Source organism: Prionailurus viverrinus, chromosome B1, assembly GCF_022837055.1.
Source record: "Prionailurus viverrinus isolate Anna chromosome B1, UM_Priviv_1.0, whole genome shotgun sequence".
Lineage (NCBI taxonomy): Eukaryota > Metazoa > Chordata > Mammalia > Carnivora > Felidae > Prionailurus > Prionailurus viverrinus.
In genome coordinates, this window is record NC_062564.1 from 144,736,138 (window position 1) to 144,758,953 (window position 22,816).

The window sequence follows — 22,816 nt, forward strand, 5'->3', positions numbered from 1 at the left end:
CATTGATGACTTTAAAAAAAATTTAAAAGATCTGTAGGCGAGGTCAAGAAAGAAGAGCAGCTCCTGAAATTGGGTTGGGCCCTATCAGATTGAGAGTCAAGAGTTCTTCAGCGAACCTGAACGCCTTTTCTCTCTCTGTTTTGATTTAGGTGTTAACCATCTTTTCTGCCTCCAACTACTATGAAGTTGGCAGTAACAGAGGGGCCTATGTCAAACTGGGGCCAGCCCTGACCCCATACATCGTGCAGTATCAAGCTAACAAGGTGACCCACATGCTGACCATGAGGCAAAGGCAAGACTTTTTAATGAATGATTTTCCGAAAACCAGAATGACGGTGTTTGTGGAGCCTTTGAAATGTCAAACATCATTACATTTATCCACATTCTAAGTGAAAATTCAAAATGTAGCTCTGTTAGCAGTAAGGTCTACAATAGACATTCTAGCAGGGGCCTCTTCCTTCTCCTCCATACACTTGAAGATCTGTACTGACCCATCATGAATGGGAGTAACAAATTTGTTTCCTGCAGGAGTTATTCTCAATGGGCACATCTTGGGTAAAGTCCATGTACCAGGCCACTAAGTCTTTCCAGGGCCACTCTTCTGTTTTCTCTCATCTTTAAAGGGTTTGTGTTACTCCCTAAGCCAGAGCCAAAGGTTCTTTGCTTTCAAGGGGTTTGACAGATGGGTTTCAGTCCACACATTTGTTAGCAATGCCCTTTTCTCCCTGGGAAGGAAGCATATAATATTACTTAAATGGCTTCTGTTGAGATGCTTCTGAATTCTAACCTTAGTTGTGAGCTTACCACACACTAAGTGCTATTATAAAGAAGTTATATGTAGTATCTAACAATGGACTTAAGAAATTCATACTAATTTCAGTTTTATAGAAGAGATCATTAAAGAACACAGATGAAATCAGCTAGCCCATGGTCACACAGCTAATAACACAGTGAAGGCAAGCCTTGATACAAGCAGTCTTATTTCAGAAATCACATACTTAACAGACACACAGGATTGCCTCCTACCGGGAAGATGGACCCAGAGTATATAAGCTGCCAACAGATACAGTTTTAGTGCTACTGAGCAAGCTTCTCTAATTATCAGAGGAACTAATTAGAAATCAAAGCAAAGTTGACATAAACCCTGGAAAGAGAACATACTAATATTTACCATCTGCCTTGTGTGAGTGCTATAAAAGTGCATTATTTTAAATCACTCTTGAGTTACTGAATATGAAGAGTTATTAAACACTTAAGTTATTAAAAAAAATCAAGGCCAGCCTCACTCAAGAAGTTTTATATGAAAATTTAAACTCATTAAGTGATAGTCAAACCCCCTGTGCAGCAGAATCATCTGTGGAGCTTTACAAAAAAATCAGCCGCCCTAGCCTCTGCAGCCCCACCAAATTGGAATCTCCAGGGGTGGGCCCCAGGCAACTGGAACACCACAATTCCATATGGTTTAGGTACATATGGAATCACTACAAATGAAGTCACTGTAGGGAATCCTATAGAGAGTATGTTTTAGTAATATAATCAAAGAGCTCTTTGAGGGGCACCTGAGTGTCTGTCATTTAAGCATCCAGCTTCAACTCAAGTCATGATCTCATGGTTGTGGGTTCAAGACGTGTTGGGCTCTGCTGACAGCTCAGAGCCTGGAGCCTGCTTTGGATTCTGTGTCTCCCTGTCTCTCTGCCTCTCACCTGCTTGTGCTCTGTCTCTCTGTCTCTCTCAGAGACAGATGTTTAAATGTTTAAAATGTTTAAACATTAAAATGTTTAAATGTTTTAAGTGTTTAAACATTTTAAAAAATTTAAAAAAAGCTCTTTGAAATATTCATTGATTATATTAAAGCAAGTAAACATCATGAAATTTACCCAGAAGTCACTTGTCCGACAACTTCAACTCCCTGGAGTGCAGTGGACACGTTACATGTCTCTGACCATCTATGATTGATGTCTCAATGTCCATAAACTCAAGATCATGTCTTTTTCTTAGAAGATCCCTCATTCAGAATCCATTCACTTTGGGTTTACACCCATGTCTCACAATAATAGGTCAAGATTGATTCCTGGTCCTACCCTGTATCAGCTATGTGACCTTGGATTACTGACTTTGTAATGGGATAATAATCAGACATACCTCAGTGGGTGTTGGAGGATTAAGATAACCATGCAGAGCTCTGCACTGAGTTAGTGCTCAATGTTTCTGGCTTGATGTAGAAACCGAGAGCCTTATACATCTAGACAGCTCCCGAGAGCATCACTATACTACATCCCTGCATGATAATGATTGATGACTGCAAGTTAGTAGAAGATAGTGCAAATGCTTTGCCAGACCAGTGGTTTGTTAACTTTTGGAGAGAAAGGAGTCCCATACTTCTTTTAACCTTTGATGAAACAGTGAACTCCCTCCAGAAAAAAACAAATAAATTCACATACCCATACGATTTGGGATGAGTTTTGGGCACTTCACACTCTACTAGGGGTCTGGTGGAGTCCACTTAAGGTCTATTATACTAACCACCTTAAACTGCAAGGAAAATTTTCATCAAGCATGATTAAAACTCTGCGTGTGTGCACGTGTATGTGCTCACATGTGTGTGTGTAACTTTTAGCTGTTGAAAAGACAGGATATCCGGTCATCATTTATAGAATGGCTATAAATGAGGCATGACAAAGTATATATTTACCTTTATCTCTTTGTATCTTTTTATTGATTCAACTACAGATATTTATTGAACACTTACTTGGGCAAAGTGCTATGCCCAGAATTACCCTTTTGATCCAATAAGAATGAGAAAACTGAATTAATGTTATTTTGTTATTCAAAATCTGGCCTTGTGCCTATTTAACATAATAATAAATTATAAGGAAAGCATATGATTATATTAGAAGATACCATTTACTGAGTGCTTTCAATGTGCTGGGCTTTCTTCTAAGTGCTTTATATGAATTTACTTTTTTAATCTTCACAATAATCCTGTGAGGTAGGTACATTTTTAAGAAATGTTTGTTTATTTATTTATTTTGAGAGAGAGAAAGAGAGAGCAGGGGAGGGGCAGAGTGAGAAGGAGAGAGAGAATCCCAAGCAGGCTCCATGCTGTCAGCACAGAGCCCGATGCGGGGCTCAAACTCACACACAGTGAGATCATGACCTGAGCAGAAATCAAGAGTTGGACACTTAACCAACTGAGCCACCCAGGTGGCCCGAGGTAGGTACCATTTTTATCCCTATTTTTCCCTTGAGGAAACTGAGGTGCAGTGCGGGTAGCTAACTTTACCACAAAGGTGGTCTTTTTCCAGAACTTTTGCTGTAACCACTCTTCTGCACTGGGTAGGACACAGCAGGTCCTATTTGTCCATGGCAGGGAGGAGTGGGAGGGCAGTGGGGAGAAATAAGAGATGAAACTCTTTGTTCAAAAACTGAGCTCTTCTCCCCAAAACTGAGTTCTAGGGAGGTTGAGACATTAAGAAAGAGAGAGGAGGAATGTGGTAAAAACAAAACAAAACCCCTCACTACTTCCTCTATGTTAACTTTTTAAAATGTTTCTTTTCATCTCCTGTCCCAGGATTAGCAGAGTAGAGGAGTCAGCTCTGAGGGCTTTGCGGGAAAAGTTATTTGCTCATTCCTCAGATCTTCTTGGTGAATTTAAGAAGCATGATGCAGATAAAACTGGTAAGACTCAGAAAAGAAAATATTCATAGAAGAAGGAAGCTGAACAACAACAACAACAACAACAAATCTGTCTTGCAGAAGTTATCAAATCAATATTTGTTGAATTAGTGGTAACTAATTGGGGCACCTGGGTGCCTTAGTTGGTTAAGCCCTGATTTTGGCTTAGGTCATGATCTCTTGATTTGTGAGTTCGAGCCCCTCATCAGGCTCTGTGCTGAGAGCTCACAGCCGGAGCCTGCTTTGGATTCTGTGTTTCCCTCTCTGTCTCTGCCCTTCCTCCACTCATACTCTGTCCTTCTCTCTCTAAGAAACAAATAAACATTTAAAATATTAAATAATAATGAACTAAGATAACCAAAGGACATTCTTTGACTACTTTCTTCGTTTTATTCAACTTAATGTTCCAGTTATCTTTTCTAAATTTTATAATTCCAAGCTTTTAACAGAATGTGAATGTAGCTAAATATAGATGGAGATGGTAAAAATAAATGGAGTCAAGGGGAGGGTGACAAGGCCAGAACTAAGCAAAAAGCAATAGGTTTGGAAGGTTAGAAGAACATATCCAAGATTTGCCAAAGGTTAGTGATTTGGCTTCTTGTTATTTAGCGTGTACGTATCTGTTCTGTGCTCTGTTATTAAAGCTAGAAATTTTGTCTTTGCCTAACTTAATGGAATGTCTAATATACATTGACCACACATAGCCTTATTAGAAAATTAGTAACAGTCATAAATACATAGCAATATGTGTTCATATACATATCAACAATGAATGCTGTATATATATATAATGTGTATATATAATGTATATATCTGTTCATATATATAATCATGTATAATATCTGTATATGTATATGCATATATACGTATATATGTATAATATCTATTCATATACATAACAAAAACCAATGCTGTGTGTGCGTGTGTGTAAAGTTTAGGATATTATTTATGGGAGTGTTGTGTGACTTTTCAATTGTTTTCCCAGGGTTAGCAAATAAAAACAGAGTAACTAATTAAATTTAAATTATAGATAGGCAACAAACAATTTTAAGGTCTAATAATGTCCCGTGCAATATTTGGGCCGTATACTTTGTGGTCTGTCTGAAATTCGTATTTAATTGAGCATTCTGTATTTTATCTTGCAACCCTAGTTTCCAGTGTACTCGACCTTGACCAACAAAAATAGTGAAAGTGCCCATTATTTCTATTACCTACAGACAGCAAGAAGTATGTCAGGATAGAAAGGCATGCACTCTGGGCAGGACACTAGACTTATAAGTGACAAGTCAACAAATTAGCTCTTTCCTGTAGGTTTAATCACCCTTAGTGACTGGGCAGAAGCCGTGGAGTCTGTGTTGCATCTAGGACTGCCATGGCGGATGCTGAGGCCACAGCTGGTGAACAGCTCAACGGATAACACTTTGGAGTACAAGTCCTGGCTGGAGGATTTGGCCAAACAACAACTGAACCGTGAGGTAATGGTCTGAAAATGGTGGATGAAGGCACACTGTGGGCCAAGAATCTCCTTATGGAGAGCTTTGAATCAGAAATAGTCAAATATTGAGAGCCCAAAAAAGAAGATGGATGAGAAAAAGGAACTATTTGTTGGGTTTCTATATGTCAGGTTTTGTGTTAAGCAACTTACATATGCTGCCTCAGTTTATCCTCAAAATACCTACCCCGTGAGGCTAGTATTATCAGTACCATTATACCTATGAAAACACCTCTCATGAAGCTTCTAAATTGTAGAACTGGGACTCAAACCCAAGTCTGCTGACTTCCTTGGCATTATGCTGCTTCTCCCACTAAAATAAAGAGAAGGATTTATTCAATAAATACATATTGAATGTTTAATGTACGTGAGGCCTTGAGCTAAGTACTTTTTTAAATGGCTTTATTTCAGTATAAGTCACATACCATATAATTCATCCATTCAAAGTGTATAATTCATTGCTTGTTTGTTTTTTGTATATTCACTGGTATGTGCAACCATCCCCATGGTCAATATTAGAACAGTTTCATCATGGCCTAGGTACTTCTTAAACCCTTGGGCTATTTGGTAGTCTGAAAGGGTTGGGGATAAAATATCTTCAGTTTTTTCAACCGTATCTTATTGTCAGGGTTGATTGTGTGTTCCTTATATATTAGGACAAGCCTAAACAATAAGATATAGAAAGAAAAATGTCTTTTCTTTTGTAGAACATACAGTCAAGTTTGCTGGAAACACTGTATCGAAACCGATCCAACCTGGAGACCATTTTTAGGATCATAGACAGTGATCATTCAGGTAAAGGCATGTATTATCCTATCACTTCTGACCCATAGCAGATCTTTACCTCCCAGCCTCAGTCTCCTTTCTGGCTATTTAGCTCTCTCCTCAAGCACTTTGGGAACAAAGTAAATAATTATTATGCTTATAAATGGCAGAAACTAGAAAAATGTTTGAACAATACGAGCAATCCATATAGAAGAGGGGTAGGGCAGAAAAGAATGAAGACAAACTGAATGAGAACTTCTCAGGAAAAAGAGTGGTTAGAAGTGTAATATCCCTATAGTCACATCAAAGATAGTCATGAAGTAATGAAAAGTGTCTAGAGCAGAAAGGCTTTTTACAATCTCACTCCCAACGTATTCTTTTTAAATTTCTGATTTTGGTAATTACAGATTCACAAGAAATTATGAAAAAATGTATAGAAAGGTCTTATATACCCTCACCTTTCCCCCCCAGTGGTCCAAAGGCTTTTTTCATTGTCATTACTCTTTCTCCACCTGTTTTTTGATGTAATTCACAAACCATATAATGTGCCCATTTAAAATATTCAGTCCACTGATTCTTGGTATGTTTATAAGGTTGTGTAACCATCATCACTATCTAACTATAAAGCCTTTCATCACCCTAAAAAGAAACCCATACCCATTAGCAGTCACTCTCCATCCCTGTCCCTTCGACACCAGCCCCTGGCAACCATTAATCCACTTTTTGTCTCTAAGGATTTGCCTCGTCTGGACATTTTGTATAAATGGAATGGCACAGTATATGTGGCCTTTGGTGTCTGGCTTCTTTCACTTTGCATAATATTTTCAAGGTTCATCCATGTTGTAGCATATACAAGATCTTCGTTCTTCTTTATAGCTGGACCATATTCCATTGTATGGATATGCCACATTTTGTTTATCCATTTAACAGTTGATAGACATTTAGATTGTTTCCACTTTGGGGCTGTTATGCATGATGGTACTGTGAACATTTATGTACAACTTTTTATGTGAACATATGGTTTTATACTCCCTTGAATATGTTCCTAAGAGTAAAATTGCTGAATCATATCATAAAACTATGTTTTACTTTTTGGGGAACTGCCAAAATGTTTTCTACAGTGACTAAAGCATTTTACATTCCTGCTAATGTTTGAGGGTTCCAGTTTCTCCACATCCTCACCAGGACTTGTTACTTCCCACCCTTTTTTATAGCCATACTACTGAGTGTGCAATATCTCATGGTTTTGATCTGCATTTCCTCAATTACCCATGACATTGAGCATCTTTTCATGTGCTTATTGGAAAATTGTATATATTCTCTGGAGAAATGTCTGCTCAAATCCTTTGCCTATTTTTTTTAATTATTCATCTTTTTGTTGTTGAGATATATATATATATATATATATATATATATATGTGTGTGTATATATATATGCCATTATCATATCTATGGTTTGCAAATATTTTCTCCAACTTTATAGGTTGTCCTTTCACTTTTTTGGTAGTTCCCTTTGATGCACAAAATTTTTTTGATTAAAAAAAAGTCAAATTTATTTGTTGTTGTTGTTTGTGCTTTCGGTGTCATATCTAAGAAACCATTATGTAATCCAAAGTCACAAAGATTTACACCTATGGTTTTTTCTAAGAGTTTTAAAGTTTTAGCTCTTCCAGTTAAGTCTTTTATCCATTTTGAGTTAATTTAAAGAAAAATTTTTTTATTGTTCATTTATTTTTAAGAGAGAGACAGAGTGTGAGTGGGGGGGCGGGGGCAGAGAGAGGGAGACACAGAATCCGAAGCAGGCTCCAGGCTCTGAGCTGTCAGCACAGAGCCCAACATGGGGCTCGAACTCACGAACCATGAGATCATGACCTGAGCCAAAGTAGGATGTTTAACCAACTGAGCCACCCAGCCGCCCCTTTTTTGAGTTAATTCTTGCTGGCAGTGTGAGATAGGGGGTCTAGCTTCATTCCTTTACATGAGGATATTGAAAAAACAATTCTTTCTCCACTGAATGATCTTGGAACCCTTGTAAAAAAAAAGTCAATTGACCATAGGTGTATGGGTCCAAAAGCTTTTTATAAGCAAAATAAATTGTTTGGGATGATTTAATGCATGGTTTCTCAGCAATGGCACTACTGACATGTTAACCTGAGTAATTCTTTGTTTTGGGGTCCATCCTGACTACTGTAGGATATTTACCAGCATCCCTGGCATTTACCTACTAGATACCAGTAACACTCACCCCCACCCCAGTCATGACAATCAAAAATGTTTCCAGAGGAAGGAAAACAAAATTGCTCCCAGGGGTGATCAACTGGTTTTTATGCCACTCCCTTGCAATTTAAACTAGATACAAGGCCTTGGGTATCTTTGCCTGTTTAACAGTAAGGAGCAGGTTTCCTTGTAAGAATGTCAGAGGAAATGAACATTGAAAACTAAATTGACTCATGCAAGGCACCTGAGTGGCTCAGTCAATTAAACTTCTGACTTCAGCTCAGGTCATGATCTCAAGATTTGTGAGTTCGAGCCCCGCATCGTGCTCTGCACTAACAGCTCAGAGCCTGGAGCCTGCTTTGGATTCTGTGTCTCCCTCTCTCTCTGCCGCTCCCCCACCCACGCTCTGTCTCTGTCTCCCCAAAATAAGTAAACTTTAAAAAAAATAGGCAAAAAAGAAGAAAACTAGACTGACTCACTGAAGTGACTTCCTCTCTTTGGTAAGGGTTCATCTCACTGGACGAATTCAGGCATACTTGGAAGCTGTTCAGCTCTCATATGAACATCAACATCACAGATGACTGCATCTGTGACCTTGCACGGAGCATTGACTTCAACAAGGATGGCCACATCGACATCAATGAATTCCTGGAGGCCTTCCGCCTTGTGGAGCAATCCTGCTCAGAAGGCAATGCCTCAGATTGCCCACAAACCACAAACACTAATGACAATGGCTGCAGCAAACCAGGCACACACTAAGAGCAGCCTGGTGTTCATCGCCCACGGTGCCTCATAACCAATACTGCACTTGTCGCTGGAACAGCTCCTTTATTCTCCATAGATATGTGGAATTTTATGCTGAGAATTTGCCTACCAGTGTGCATCAGAATCACCTATTTGGGTGTGTGTGGGGTGTGTGTGTGTGTGTTTAAATATATAGGTAACCCATCCTTGTCTCAGAAGTTTCACAAGGTAAGACCCAAGTATAAATATTTTTAAATTCTGAAGTCTACCCCAGTTAAGAACCACTGATAATTCAACCCCCTGATTGTTTTCATTTTATACCTTTAACTTATTGTTTTTAAAATGTTGTATTGAGGGACACCCGGGTGGCTCAGTTAGTTAAGCAACTCAGGGTCATGAGTTCAAGTCCCATATTGGGCAATGCGCTGGGCATGAAGCCTACTTTAAAGAAGAAGGAAAAGGAGGAGGAGGAGGAGGAGGAGGAGGAGGAGAAGAAGAAGAAGAAGAGGAGGAGGAGGAGGAAGAAGAAGAAGAAGAAGAAGAAGAAGAAGAAGAAGAAGAAGAGGAAGTCTTATTTTTTTTAATGTTTATTTATTTTTGAGAGAGGGAGAGTGGGGGAGAAGCAGGGAGTGATGGGGACAGAGGACCCCAAGCAGGCTCCATGCTGACAGCAGAGAGCCTGATGCAGGGCTGAACTCGTGAACCAGGAAATCATGACCTGAGCTGAAGTCAGATGTTTAACTGACTGAGCCACCCAGGTACCCCTTATTTTTTTTTTAATTAAATGCTTATTTATTTATTTTGAGAAAGAGAGTGAGTATGAGTGGGAGAGGGGCAGAGAGAAAGGGAGAGAGAATCCTAAGCAGACTCTGCACTGTCAGCACGAAACCCTATGTGGGGCCTGAACCTGGGGACCATGATCACTGCCTGAGCCAAGAGTTGGATGCTTAACTGATTGAGCCACTCAGGCCACCGAAAAATGTCTCATCGATAAAGGAAAATTATGAAAAATTGTTTATGCAATCCCATGACTGAAACATATGGATTGTTTTCATTATTACTTTTTCTTGTTGTAACCATAGTTTTTATATAATTTAATGTTTTGCTTTTTTTAAAAATAAATTCATACCTAATTGTAAATACTTACCTGTGTTGCTACATAGTACTCATGATTATTAGTTTAATGGCTGCATAATTTTCTTCCAGATGGGTGAACTATAGCCATTTTCCAATTGTTAATCATGTGCATTGTTTTTAGTTTTCCATTATTATAAATAACACCATGGTTAATAACTTTCCGCGTATAGCTTGTTTTACAAAAGTCTTTTGAATTCTACATTTTCTTAAGATAAAATCCCAGGAATGGATTACTTTGTCAAAGGGCATTGTATTAGTCTTAGATTTACCCTAAGGAGTTGGCTCACATGATTATGGAGGCTGACAAATCCCAAGACCTGCAGTCGGCAAGCTGGAGATGCGGGAGAGCTGATGGTGTGGTTCCAGCCCAAGTCCAACGGCCTCAGTACCAGGAGGGCCAATGATTTAAGTAACAGTCTGAGTCTGAATCCAAAGGCAGGAGAGGAAAGATGTCTCAGCTTAAAAAAAAGTCAGGCAGAGAGAGAGAATTCTCTTTTATTCAGCCTTTTATTCTATCCAAGCCTACAATGAGTAAGATGAGGTCCACCCACATTAGGGGGGGCAATCTGCTTTACTCAGTCTACCAATTCAGATGTTAACCTTATCAGGTATACTGAGAAATAACGTTTAAACAAATAGCTGGTTGCCCCATGCTGACACAGGTTTGAACATTTTTTTTTAAAGTTTTATTTATTTATTTTGAGAGCAAGTGAGAGCAGGGAAGGGGCAGAGAGAGAGGGAGAGCGAGAATCCTGAGCAGGCTCAGCTTGGATCACGAACTGTGAGATCCTTGACCTGAGCCAAAATCAAGAGTCAGATGCTTAACTGGTTGAGCCACCCAGGTGTCCCCAGATGTGAACATTTTAATGGCATCTTGCTTTTTAGGACTGAGCATACCCATAAACTCACGAGCTTTGAGTGTGATCATTTGTAATTTTTGCTAAAGGCGAATGATGGTATTTCAATGCTATTTTAATCTACATTTCTTATATAGTATCTCCCCCACCTCATTTTATTTTTAAAGTAAGGAAACTGAGTCCAAAAGATTAGCTGGATAAATGATCTAGTTAATGACACAGCCAGGACTAGAACCCATGATCCCTGCTCCATCCAGCGTTCTTTCCAGTTTTCCCAGGACCATATTGTCTGTTTGGTTTGACTGTAAGCAAGTCCTGGTTCTCCTGTCCTTTTTTGTGTGTAGCAAACTGTCTACAGTGATCCCTGCCCTCAATGATTTCCTGCCTCCTAGTGTTCATGCCTTTGTGTAATGCTTCCCAGTGAATGCAGGCAGGACCTGTGACTTGCTTCTAACCAAGAGAATATGGCAAATATGATGGGGGTTGATTCTGTGATTACAGTACATTCTATAAAACTTTTTGTTAGTAGACTGGAACAAAAGATTCTCCTTGCTGGCCTGATGAAGTAACTGGCTCTATTGAAGGAACCCGCATGGTGAGGAACTACGTGTGTCTTATAGGACCTACAGGTGGCTTCCAACCAGTGACTACAAAAAACCAGGGTATTCAAACACGGAGCTCTAAGGAAACAAATTTTAGCTTGGGAGGAGATTCTTCTAAATGTAATTGACCCTCCAGATGGAAATGCAGCTGGCCAACACCTTGGCGGCACGCATGTGAGACCTTGAGCTAAGGATGCAGTGAGGCCACGCCCAGACTCCTGGCTCACGAAAACCATTATATAATACGTGTGTGTTGTTTTAAGCCATTAAGTTTATGGTCATTTGCTGCACACCATAGAAAATTAACATAACTTGCTTCTTGGAAAACTTTGTATTTTCTTATTCCACTACTCTAGAAAAGTCTGCATTTCCATTAGTGAGTCCAATCCAGAGATAAGTTAACATAGTTTAGTGAATACATATGACCCATTCATTTGTCTTGTGTGAATTAGTAACTAAGAGATCCAGCATACTAGTGAATTCATGTTTATATCTGTCTGACACGTTTGTGCAAACAGTTCGAATCAACAAATCAAGGGTTTGCTATCTTCGTGTCATTTCATGACATCCCCCACTTCAAATATTCTGAGGCTTCAAGAGAATAACTCAGAAAAGAAGCAAAGACTAACTCAGCAACAATGAAATAGAGCTTTGGGGATTTGCTTGTATATAGGGATATATGCCAGAGAATGGCCCATGGAGATGATCACTCTCCAAACAAAGGGGCTTATGAAGGCAAAAGCCAAAAAGTTTCACAAGTGATGGGTCAGTTTAGACAAGTCCTTGGCTTGTTGATCCAAAATGGGTTGATTGCTAAACCCGAAAGTCCTTTCTTGAGTATAGATAACAGTCACAGAGTCCTATCAGGCTATTCTGCTCATTCTAACCAGTTTTCTGGGAAGCAGTTGCCCTGGCTTCTTCTTCAGGGGTGCTCACTATTTGCTGCCTTACACCCTCCTGGTGCGTTGTCCCGCAGTTGGCAAGTCTTATGTGCACACTCAAGGCTCAGAAAAAAATTTCCTTTCTTTTTTTTTTAAACCACTTTATTGACGAATGATTGACATACAAAAAGCTGTACATATTTTTTTTTAATTTTTTTTTCAACATTTATTTATTTTTGGGACAGAGAGAGACAGAGCATGAACGGGGGAGGGACAGAGAGAGAGGGAGACACAGAATCGGAAACAGGCTCCAGGCTCCAAGCCATCAGCCCAGAGCCTGACGCGGGGCTCGAACTCACGGACTTCGAGATCGTGACCTGGCTGAAGTCGGACGCTTAACCGACTGCACCACCCAGGTGCCCCCAAAAAGCTGTACATATTTAATGTGCACAACTTAGTGAGTTTAAGATGCGACTGTTTTTTGGTTTTTTTTAATTTACATCCAAGTTAGCATATAGTGCAACAACGATCTCAGGAGTAGATTCCTTAATGCCCCTTACCCATTTAGCCCATCCTCCCCCTCCCCCAACCTCTTCAGCAACCCTCTGTTTGTTCTCCATATTTAAGAGTCTCTTATGTTTTCTCCCCCTCCCTGTTTTTATATTATTTTTGTTTCCTTTCCCTTATGTTCATCTGTTTTGTCTCTTAAAGTCCTCATATGAGTGAAGTCATATGATTTTTGTCTTTCTCTGACTAATTTCACTTAGCATAATACCCTCCAATTCCATCCACCTAGTTGCAAATGGCAAGATTTCATTCTTTTTGATTGCTGAGTAATACTCCATTGTATATATATACCACATCTTCTTTACCCATTCATCCATCAATGGACATTTGGGCTCTTTCCATACTTTGGCTATTGTTGATAGTGCTGCTAAAAATTTCCTTTCTTGATTAGCATAGTGGATTAATAGGGAGTTGGTTTCAAGGGAGTTTCAATTTAAAAGGAATTTTTAAATTGTGCTAGGAAGAAATAGCAAAATCATGCCTCTTATCCAGTGATGTGGCCTTAACTGCTAATTAAAATCATTTAGGGAGCTTTTAAAACATAGGATTCCTGTGGCCCTGCTCCAGATGGATTAAATCAAAATCTCTGGGTTAAGAGGCCATGCTATGGGTATGTTATAAATGTTCCCCCAGGTGATTCTACCTGCAGCCAGGCTTGAGTCCTGCTGAACTAACTGGTTTATCCTGCAATAGTGAAGGGTGATTACTTGGTAAGACTTTACCTGCTTTTTACATTAACTGTAAGTATGAGAGGCCAATTCAGAAACCTAACAATTTAGATCTAAGATGAGGAAATTGTAAATATCCCCACGTAGTATTCACAGACTGATGGAGACAGACCAAACAGATAATTCACTTGGAGGTTTAATGGGCATTCAACACTTAACATTTACAAAACAAGCTCTTTATATTCCCCCCAAAATCTGTTCCTCTTATATGATCTTTGCGATCTGATTACGTGTCAGTTTCATCCTACCAATTTCCTTATGTAAAAAGCAACAAAAACAAAAACTTGATTTCTTTTTCTTATTTCCCACATCCAGTCCATCAGCAAATCTTGTTGACTCCGCCTTCAAAACACATCCAGAATTGAACCTTCTCTTACTCCTCCATGGCTATCTCCCTAGTCTAAGCGATATTATTTCTTGCCAGTCTCCTCACCTTCTCCGTTACCTATATTGCAGTGATTATCAAAGTTTTTGATCCCAGGGTCCTTTTACACTGTTAAAAATTATTGAAGATCCCAAAGAGCTTTTCCTTATGTGGGTTATATCTGTTGACATTTACTGTATTAAAAACTGAAACTGAAAAATAAGATACTTATTAAAAATAACAATATATCTATTAAATGTTAAGTAACATATTTTTAAACTTTTTATTTTGAACTAATTATAAACTACAAGAAGTTAAATAATGCAGGGAGATCCTATGTTCCTATCATCCAGCTTTCTAATCTTACTTAACTATACTGAATTATCAAAACCAATAAATTGATAAGAAATAACATTTTAAAGAAGATTAACTATCACAAAACAAAAAAATAGTGAGAAGAGTGGCATTGTTTTACATATTTGAGAATCTTTTCAATGTATGCTTACTAGAAGACAGTTGGATTATCATACCTGCTTCTGCAATCTGCTGTGATGTGTTTTGTTGGTTGAAGTATGCAAGAAAAATCTAGCCTCCTATAGATATGTAACTGAAAAAGGATGGAGTATTTTAATAGCCCTTTCAGATAATTGTGTGTAATCGAACAATCTTCTTTGATACTGCACCAAAATTCGACAAATGATAGTTCTTTAAAAAAATTTTTTTTTAATGTTTATTTATTTTTGAGAGTGAGAACATGAGGAGGAGGGGAGCAGAAAGAGAGGGAGACACAGAATCCAAAACAGGCTCCAGGCTCTGAGCTGTCAGCACAGAGTCCAATGCGAGGCTTGAACTCACAAACTGTGAGATCACGAGCTGAACTGAAGCCAGACTCTTAACTGACTGAGCCACTCAGACACCTTGACAAATTGTAGTTCTTAAACGTTAGCAGAAATGAGTAATTTAAACCAAATCCAAAAACGTTTTGTGCTGTCAATACCATAGCCAAAGACCACTAGGGACACACCCATAACTCAACAAAGTTAGGTTTGCTGGATATTCCAGCCCAGCCAATGGCAGCCCCAGCTGATAACAGATGGAGCAGAAGAATCACCCTGCTGAGCACTGTTAACCCCCAGAATTGTGAAATACAATAAATAGTTATTGTATTTTAAAACCACTAACTTTTGGGATAATTGCAATAAATAACCCAACAAATGACCCAACACATTGACTATCCAAAGAATTAAAATTTCATCATGTTAATCAAAATATGGAAGGATAATTTTAGAAAATGCTCACACTTCCCCCCAAACATTGTTTTCTAAGAATATACTAATAGGAAAGTCTTTTTCTATTTTGAGATTTTCGATGTGTCTTCAGTTCATAAGTCTTTTGGGGGTTTGTTGTTTTTTAACTACTACTGCTGCTGGACATAGAACACACATGCAGGTGTAATTAACGTCCCATAAACCTTTAACAATCATTGCTTTAAATTTGAGTGTTTATTTCCACAGGACTCAAAACCTTCTTTTATCTGTATTTTAATGATCAAAATAAAGGCTAAAGTCCTCAATCTCTGGGTTATTGTTTTGAACTGTTTCCCAGTTATAGACTCAGAGACTCTTGTGAATTATAAGGGACTTCAGATGCTGAGTACAACCTCAAAAACACTTCATGGCCGGTGTCCGCTGGAATGTTCTGGGGAGGTAGTCCTCACTCCTAGAGGCTTGTCTGCTTCTGTTTTTGGAGAGATGTATGTGCTAGGAAGTTTTCCCTTGCGTCAAACATCAGCCTAGTCTGAGAATCTGGAGTCAGAAGATTTGGATTTCAGCTCTTGGCTGTGGGCCTGGGAGGTCATCTGAGCTCCTCATGATCCTGCTCTTTAGGAGACAGGGAGTAGCCCTAAATACCTACAGAGTGTGCTGAGATTTTGGTGGTGAATTAGCACAAAAACAGGAGCAGAATTATCTTCACATAACTATCATCTTAGTCTTAAAATAAAGGATACAGAGCTGAATCTTTTTATTACCTACTGATTATAAACCATTTTATTTTTTTCCCCAAAGCAGATAATCTTAGGCATGCATTTTTTTTTGCAAACAGATTAGATTATTGTATTTTATTTTATTTATTTTATTTTTTTTCAACGTTTATTTATTTTTGGGACAGAGAGAGACAGAGCATGAACGGGGGAGGGGCAGAGAGAGAGGGAGACACAGAATCGGAAACAGGCTCCAGGCTCTGAGCCATCAGCCCAGAGCCTGACGCGGGGCTCGAACTCACGGACCGCGAGATCGTGACCTGGCCGAAGTCGGACGCTTAACCGACTGCGCCACCCAGGCGCCCCTATTTTTAAAAAAAATTTTAAACAGTTCAAACATACTCATTTGGGTTTTTTTCCTTTTTACTAAATTTGTCTCTCTGATATCTTATATTCATGGCAAATGATATTGGTTTTTCAATTACAGTAGAGTATTGAGGTAATGATTTATTTTATTTTTTTTATTTTTTTTTAATGTTTACTTACTTTTGAAAGAGAGACAGAGCATAAGCAGAGAAGGGGCAGAGAGAGAGGGAGACACAGGGTCTGAAGCAGGCTCCAGGCTCCGAGCTGTCAGCACAGAACCCGACGTGGGGCTCAAACTCACAAACCGTGAGATCACGACCTGAGTCGAAGTCGGATGCTTAACTGACTGAGCCACCCAGGTGCCCTGATAATGATTTCTTTTAAAAAAATTAAAGTGTCCAGAGTTTGAGAAACATCAGCCTTGAGAAACATCAGTCCAAACTCTATGATCTAGCCTGTGCCCACCTCTGAAGTCTCAAATCTGGGTTCCTTACAGAAGAGTCTGAATCACGCACTCACAGCAGTGATTGGCTTACATGCCAGCCTTCATTGGCTCCTCAATAATACAAAACAGATTTCATGTCCTAGTCCCCATTGTGTCTCTGGCAAACAGCCAGGCACACACTAGACACTCCATAAATACCATTTGAGTTAGTGAATATTAATAAGGGCCAAAACTATCCTTGTTTTGAAGTTGGAATCCACATCAGGTTACAAATTCAGCATGAAATGTCCCTAGGAAGATCAGAGAAACCTGGGTCACACTGAACCCAACCTAGTCATGGCAACAAAAAGTTTTTTTTTTAAGCGAAAAGAGTTAAGAAACAAGCTACACATAGAATTTTACTTAAATGATACCATGGCGGTGTTGTGAGCACGTAGGAAAACAGGCACCTTCAGACACTGTTGGTAAAGGTATAAGTTGGTGAAAAAAACGCTCATTCTCTTTGACCTAATAATTCCACTTCTGGATGACTATCTTCAGAAACACCCTTAAGAGTAGAAGAAATGTTGGTGGCAACATTGCTTATAATAGAAAAAAAAGGGGTGCCTGGGTGGCTCAGTCACTTCCGTCAGACTCTTGATTTCGGCTTAGGTCACGATCTCATGATATGTGGGATCAAACCCACGTCAGGCTCTACACTGACAGTGCGGAGCCTGCTTAGGATTCTCTCCCTCTCTCTGCCCTCTTTCACCATTCACACTCTCTCTCTCAAAAATAAATAAATGAACATAAAAAAAAAAGAATAAAAAAAAACCCCAAACTTTAAATCTACCCCAAAGTCTATTAATGACGGATGGGATAAATAAATTATGCACCTCCTCACCCAGTTCTACTAAATACGATGCAACCATTAAAGAGAATACCATTTACCATTAGCTGTGGCACTCCTGGGGTGTGTGTTCATGTGGGACTTTCACTTTCTGTTCACATAGTGCACCAGGAAAGTTGTGAGTAAAATTTTGGAAACAAATCTTATCCCAAGGCTATTATTACGGTATCCTTTGAGGTTTTCTTATCCTCATAAGATACTTTTGGAATGGGAAAAACTACAATAAAAATACGTATTTAAAAACTAACCTACAGTTTAATGTCCCTTCAAAAAAGAGCCTCTACACCTCAATAAATTATACTTTTAAAGCCACTAGATGTCACTCTGAGCAAGTGTTCTGAGTCGCTGCTAGAAAATGTTGATCCCTCATCACCAACCAGCTAGAAATAGCACTGTAATCTGGTCTCAGGAAGAAGCTGACTTCCAGGAAGGGAAGCCTCCCATAGAACCCCTGGCGCCAAGTGGAAGGGAAAGACAGGAATGCAGATAGGTGAAGTCAGGACATGGGGTGGGGGGAGACTGGGCTAAACCTGGACCCACACCACCATGGCCGCCATCCTGCAGATAATTCGGAGCCATGAATTTATGTGTGTTGGCTGCCCAGCCTTGACAGTTGGTTTTACTTTCAGGCAAAACCCTTCCAGAACCTAGAAAGGAGTTTTGAGAAAACAAAAAATCCAACCTGAATTTGATCAAACTTCTGGTACCTACTAAATTACAGGAGCTCCAAGCCCTAGGGGCACTTGGGTGGCTCAGTTGGTGGAGCCCTGGACTCTTGATTTCAGCTCAGATTATGATCCATGGGTCATAGGATGAAGCCCCACATTGGGCTCTGTGCTGACAGCTCAGAGTCTGGAACCTGCTTCAGATTCTGTGTCTCCCTCTCGCTCTGCCCCTCCCCCACTCACAATCTGTCTGTCTGTCTGTCTCTCTCTCTCAAAAATAAAAATAAACATTAAAATTTTTTTTTTTAATTACAGGAACTACATGGCCCAGAGGAATGTGTTAAATGACAGCAGGAGTTTGTAGTCAAGCAAAATCCAGGATGGGGACCCTGTAGGACAAATGACATGGTTTCTTCAACAAATAAATCACAAGGAGACAAAACAAAAAGAGATGAAAGGGAAACCCTCAGATTAAAAGAGGATTAAGAGCCATATCAAGCAATTGCAATGAATAGAATTTATTTGGATCTCTAATCAAAGAAACTAAAAAAAATAAATAAAAAGAGACACTCTGAGATGTGTGAATACTGACCAGATATGTGATGATATTAAGGGATTACTATTAATTTTTTAGGATTGATGATGATTTTGAGATTATTTTGTTTTCAAATCCTTAGGGAAACATTCTGAAGTATTTACGGGGATATGTCTCAAAATAGGAAGCAGTAGGTGAGAGTATGGATGAAATCACACCGGTCCTGAGTTGATCATTATTGAGGCTGGTTGATGATTACATGAGAGTTAATTATACTGTTCTCTTTACTTAACTTTGTTTGAATTTTTCTCTAAGAAGCATTGTTTAAAATTAGACATCAGTGTTAAGGTAGAAGGAACAGATTACATACTTGCCAAAGCAAACAATCAGGCAGAATTTCTAGGGCACAATTGGAGCTAGAGAAGAACCATCATAGTCATTAAACTTCTGAGTGGACAAGAGTTAAATAAACATAATTTATTAGTTTTGTGGAATTGGGGGAAGGGGAGTCACCTCATCTCATTAAGCCTCACTTTCCTCATCTATAAAAGGGGCATTCTACAATATTTTCCAGGGAGTCATGAGACTTAAATAAGAGACACATATAAAAGAGTGTTTTGAAACCCATAAAATACTAAACCAAGTACTAATAGTCATTTATGTGATAACACTAGTTCCTTTATTCATGCACATGTTCTGTAAACATTTATGGGGTACCAGATGCTGTGTTAGGCACTACAGATACAAAGATGATAGCACTGGGACACCTGAGTGGCTCAGTCGGTTAAGAATCCGACTCTTGGTTTTGGCTCAGGTCATGATCCCTGGGTCGTGGGATCGAGCCCAGAGTTGGGCTCTGCACTGACAGCACAAAGCCTTCTTGGGATTCTCTCTCTCCTTCTCTCTCTTTCTGCCTCTCCCCCACTCACTCTCTCTCAAAATAAATAAACTTAAAAAAAAGATGATAGAACATTAGCTCTGCTTCGTCTAATTCAATGTTTCTTAAGCCTAGATACACATTATCCCAGGCCAATTGAGTCAGAATCTCTAGGTGTGGGTCCTGGTGTAGGGATTTTTAATTTTTTTGAACTTCACAAGTGATTGATTCTACCGTGCATCCAGGGTTGAGAACCACTTGTCTAATTGATCTGTGATCAATTAGAATAGTGATGAACAATCATTAAGAAAACTGGGTCTTGGGGCACCTGGGTGGCTCAGTTGAGCGACCGACTTTGGCTCAGGTCATGATCTCACGGTTTGTGAGTTCAAGCCCCACATCAGGCTCTGTGCTGACAGCTCAGAACCTGGAGCCTGCTTCGGATTTTGTGTCTCCCTCTCTCTCTGCCCCTCCCCCACTCATGCTCTGTCTCTCTCTGTCTCAGAAATAAATAAACACTAAAAAAAAAAAAAAGAAGAAGAAGAAGGCTGGGTCTTAGTTTATGTGGTTCTCGAACAACTTTTAATTACCAGAGGCATCCTCTGAGTGTTCACTTCCTGGAGGGACAGGCTTTGTCCAGCTACACAGCCATGGGGTCTATCTGGCCACATCTGACCTCCTTACTGCTGACAAAGAATAAGACAATTTCAGATATTTCCCGTGGAATTTTCCATGGTCTTTTTCTTCCTTATAGGGAATTTATCTTTTCTGATTATAAAAGCTTTTGGGTTTTGTAAGCTTCTCAGTTTCAGATATGAGCAAGGGAGAGCGATCAGAATTCCTGAGTCACATGCCAGGTCAGACCTTCCAGAGTTTACACCCCTGAGTCATGCTGAGCCCTGAAACTGTGGGGCTTAAGGTAGGAGAGCAGTGAGTCTGGCCACGCCATTCTACCCAGTACAGAATATCCCAGCAGCAACTTCCTGTTTCGTCCAGAAGTTTCTGAGAAGAGACAAACAGAATCAGTTGAAATGCCTCAGAAAGGGAAGAAAATCTTGGTTAAGAAAGTAAACTTTCTGGAGAGATAAGATAAAATAATGTTGCAAAAGCAGAGTCCCAGATCCTCCAAATCTCTGTAGTAGATGTAGGAATTGTGTGAAACCGTGGAAATAAAGATTTACTTGCATGGCATCTTATTTTATTTCTTTTCTCTACTTGTCCAGGCACCTTTCTTCCTCAACACACATTCTCGAATGCAAGCACCCAGAAGGGATCTTTCTGTGCACAGAGGAAGCCCAGAGGGAAAAAATATATACACTCTGGAATCACAGATGCTAAGTGATATCCCAACTCCAACCCTTACCTGCTGTGCAAACTTGAGTAAGATGCTTAAATGTTTTCCTATCTGTAAAGTGGGGTTTATGATACTACCTACTTCATAAGGTTGCTGGAAGATTAGAGATGCAACGTAAATGAGATAAAGGAGGCTTAGCATAGTGTCCACTGAATAGTAAACTATAATTAAGCTTATCACAGGATCTACTGCCAGAAGTCCACTAGACCACTGCTTCTTATATTTCTATGTGCATATGAATCACCTGGAGACCTTGTTTAAAAGCATATTCAGGATATAAAGTTTCAGTTTGGGAAGCTGGAAAAGTTCTGGAATGGAGTGGTAAGGTTGCACAACCATGTGAATGTCTCTAATGCCACTGAACTGTGCGTTTAAACATGGGATGGCATGGCGAATATTGTTACTGGCATTGACAATATTTAAGAACTTAAAGAAACACACACACACACACACACACACACACACATTCAGTGGCATTTCTAGCGAGCTCCCAGGCTGCTGATCTGGTTTGAAGTCCACACTTTGAGTAGCAAACGTCCTCTAGGCAATAAACCACTGCCATCAGATTCATACTGCACTTTACAGTTTACATAAGGCATTTTTATATCGCTTGCCTCTGTGATTCCCACAGTAACAGCACATGGTACCATAGGCAGAACAAATGCAATTTTTCCTCATCTGCAGACAGCACCTTGATCTTGGTAGTAATTCTATAGCAAATCAGGGCTTCTCCCTATACAGGCAGACAGGATCTGACCAGAGGGCCTCTTCACTTTTTCCTGCTTTGCCGCCTTTTTTAGGCCAAGTCTCCCAAGCAAACGCTTCCCACATCAACTTAGGCCTTGTCTTCCCCATTTCTGTTTGTGCTTCAGACTAACGATGGGCCCTGCAGCCCACATAGGGAACATCGGCTTCACCCACTGGGTGTCTGCCTTTCTCCCAGTCTGGTAGGAAGCATTTCAAACATTTTCTCTGTATTTACCATTTTACCGATAGGACACATGGGAAACAGCTTCGTCGTATCTGTCGGTGTGGAACATGACAGCATTTGCTGGAATTCTTGTCTCTGTCTAGTCGTCGCTGCTGCCTATCTGCAAGTGAAGCCGGAGCTGGGATCTCCCGGCTACGCTGTGCGAGCTGAACCATCAGTGTCACCCCCAAAACATCAGGCCTCCAAGTGTGTCCGACTTAAGCTAGCTGGAGATTCTTCTTCTCGGGAGAGCTACAAACACAGCCCTAATGAGTGCATGAGCTAACAGCTCTTTCCTGTGTCCGAAGTTCATGCAAATTGAAACTTTGGGCTGCCATTATTGTACATCTTTCGTTGGAGGAACCTGCAGTAACGTAACCATTTCCTGAGCCGCTGGGAACAAGTGCATGATCACTGAGTAATCCTCAACTCCATTTAAAAGAGGAAGCTGCCCATCAGCTTTCTCAATCCTAGAAGGAACCATGTTGCTGAGCCCAAGGGGCCTGCTGCTGGCTTCTCCAATAATAAGATGCCTTTACAACCACCAGCAGCAGGAATTCTCAGGGGTGTTCAAATCTCAAAAGAAAGGAGGCAGGACAAGCACCCCAGGGTTCAAGTCCCTTAGAAAACAGAGGTTCTCCACATTAAAATCATCTGTGAAGGGAAGTTTGCAAAAGAAAAATCAACATATTGATGCCTGGGCCC

The 22,816-nt window shown here is 39.8% G+C and overlaps 1 protein-coding gene across 1 annotated transcript in view; it reads left to right on the forward strand.

The window, feature by feature from the left end:
- PPEF2 (protein phosphatase with EF-hand domain 2) overlaps nucleotides 1-9,232 on the forward strand; it is a 33,711-nt gene extending 24,479 nt beyond the window's left edge. The window contains exons 13-17 of the mRNA XM_047857327.1: nucleotides 150-292; nucleotides 3,572-3,678; nucleotides 4,987-5,150; nucleotides 5,875-5,962; nucleotides 8,655-9,232. Coding sequence (XP_047713283.1) covers nucleotides 150-292; nucleotides 3,572-3,678; nucleotides 4,987-5,150; nucleotides 5,875-5,962; nucleotides 8,655-8,908 — 756 coding nt within the window. The 3' untranslated portion in view covers nucleotides 8,909-9,232. The remainder of the gene's footprint in view (nucleotides 1-149; nucleotides 293-3,571; nucleotides 3,679-4,986; nucleotides 5,151-5,874; nucleotides 5,963-8,654) is intronic.
- The last annotated feature ends 13,584 nt before the right edge of the window (nucleotides 9,233-22,816 follow it).